This window comes from Anopheles cruzii, unplaced genomic scaffold (genome assembly GCF_943734635.1).
Source record: "Anopheles cruzii unplaced genomic scaffold, idAnoCruzAS_RS32_06 scaffold04873_ctg1, whole genome shotgun sequence".
NCBI classification, from domain to species: domain Eukaryota; kingdom Metazoa; phylum Arthropoda; class Insecta; order Diptera; family Culicidae; genus Anopheles; species Anopheles cruzii.
Window position 1 is genome coordinate 1 of NW_026458458.1, and position 1,181 is coordinate 1,181.

Genomic DNA, 1,181 nt, shown 5'->3' on the forward strand with positions numbered 1-1,181 from the left:
GATCCGCAGGCAAACTTTGTTCCAAAAAATTTGGCCGCCAGCTTTAGGTCGATATCGAAAGACGCCAAACCCACGACCACCGTGACCGATTTTTTCTTGCCACGAGCCGATCGCGACAGGGCAATGGTTCGAGGTCCTTCGGACTTGGGCTTTTTTGTTTTCATCATACCTTTGCCGCCACGTTTCTGTCCCGTTTTCTTTTTGTCTTCGTTGTCCCCGCCCGACGGTTCGCCGGATGTGCCGGATTTTGCCACACCGCCGCTGCTTCCATCGCTAGTACCGGCAGCTGTGGTGTCAACTTTCAGCTGTTCGAACTCGGCCGGCAGATTCTTTTCGAGCCACTTCTTGCACTTTTCATAGTCCGGATAGTATTCGCAGTACTCGAGTGGCATGGAGCAGTTGCCACAGCATATAACGGTCAGTGGATAAACGATTCCCTCCTTCGGCCCGGCTGCTAATCGATCGGGGATATCCTTCACCATGGTGCTAGACCCCTGCAAGTAGGCGACGAAGACCGATTACCGAGAGTCAAGCAATAAAAGAAGCTGTACAAAATAGGTTTTGTTTCCATACTTACTACTTTGTTTCCAACTGAGATTGTAAATCCAAAACACACGTTTCTACGAGCAAAGAAAAATAATGGTGTTGTTGTTGTTGTTGTTTAGCTGTTTTCTTTTCGATTTAGGTACTGACAGCTGTCAACTTCCATAGCACTAAAATGAGTGTTTTAGTACAAAAAGACTTATCGAAAAAATATTTGAACAGCAGCACTGACTAACCGCCTAAAAACGCACCGGTGAAACGATGGAACGATTGATGCTCAAAAATAAATTACTACGAAATAAATAAATAAGGCGAAATCAATCGTAGTAACGTTTCGCGTGATGATAATATAGATACTTGAAGAACTGAGTTATCAGTTCGCGAATCCTGTCTTCGGAGGTTATCAAAACAAACCCTACTTTGAAAGAAGCTTCTGTCAGGCGGAATTGGCAATAGAACACGAAAACAAAACCAATCCACGCACAATTTTGTTGGCAACTTCTCGATTACAGCATCTATTGTTTGCAGTTCAAGTCGACGGTGAGAAGGCATTAGACAAAATGGTTTACAATGATTGCCAAACAGCTTGCTGATAGTGCTGCGCCGCGCGGACTTATCGGACGTGTCGGAGGATCAGG

General features: G+C 45.2%; 1 protein-coding gene across 1 annotated transcript; it reads right to left on the reverse strand.

Annotated features, from left to right (window-relative positions):
* Positions 1-7: 7 nt before the first annotated feature.
* Positions 8-482, reverse strand: LOC128277237 (density-regulated protein homolog; the record flags this gene model as incomplete). The annotated part of the gene is made up of 1 exon (XM_053015678.1): positions 8-482. A coding segment is annotated over exon 1 (475 nt), but the record flags the coding sequence as incomplete, so codon positions are not given.
* Between the last annotated feature and the right edge of the window lie 699 nt (positions 483-1,181).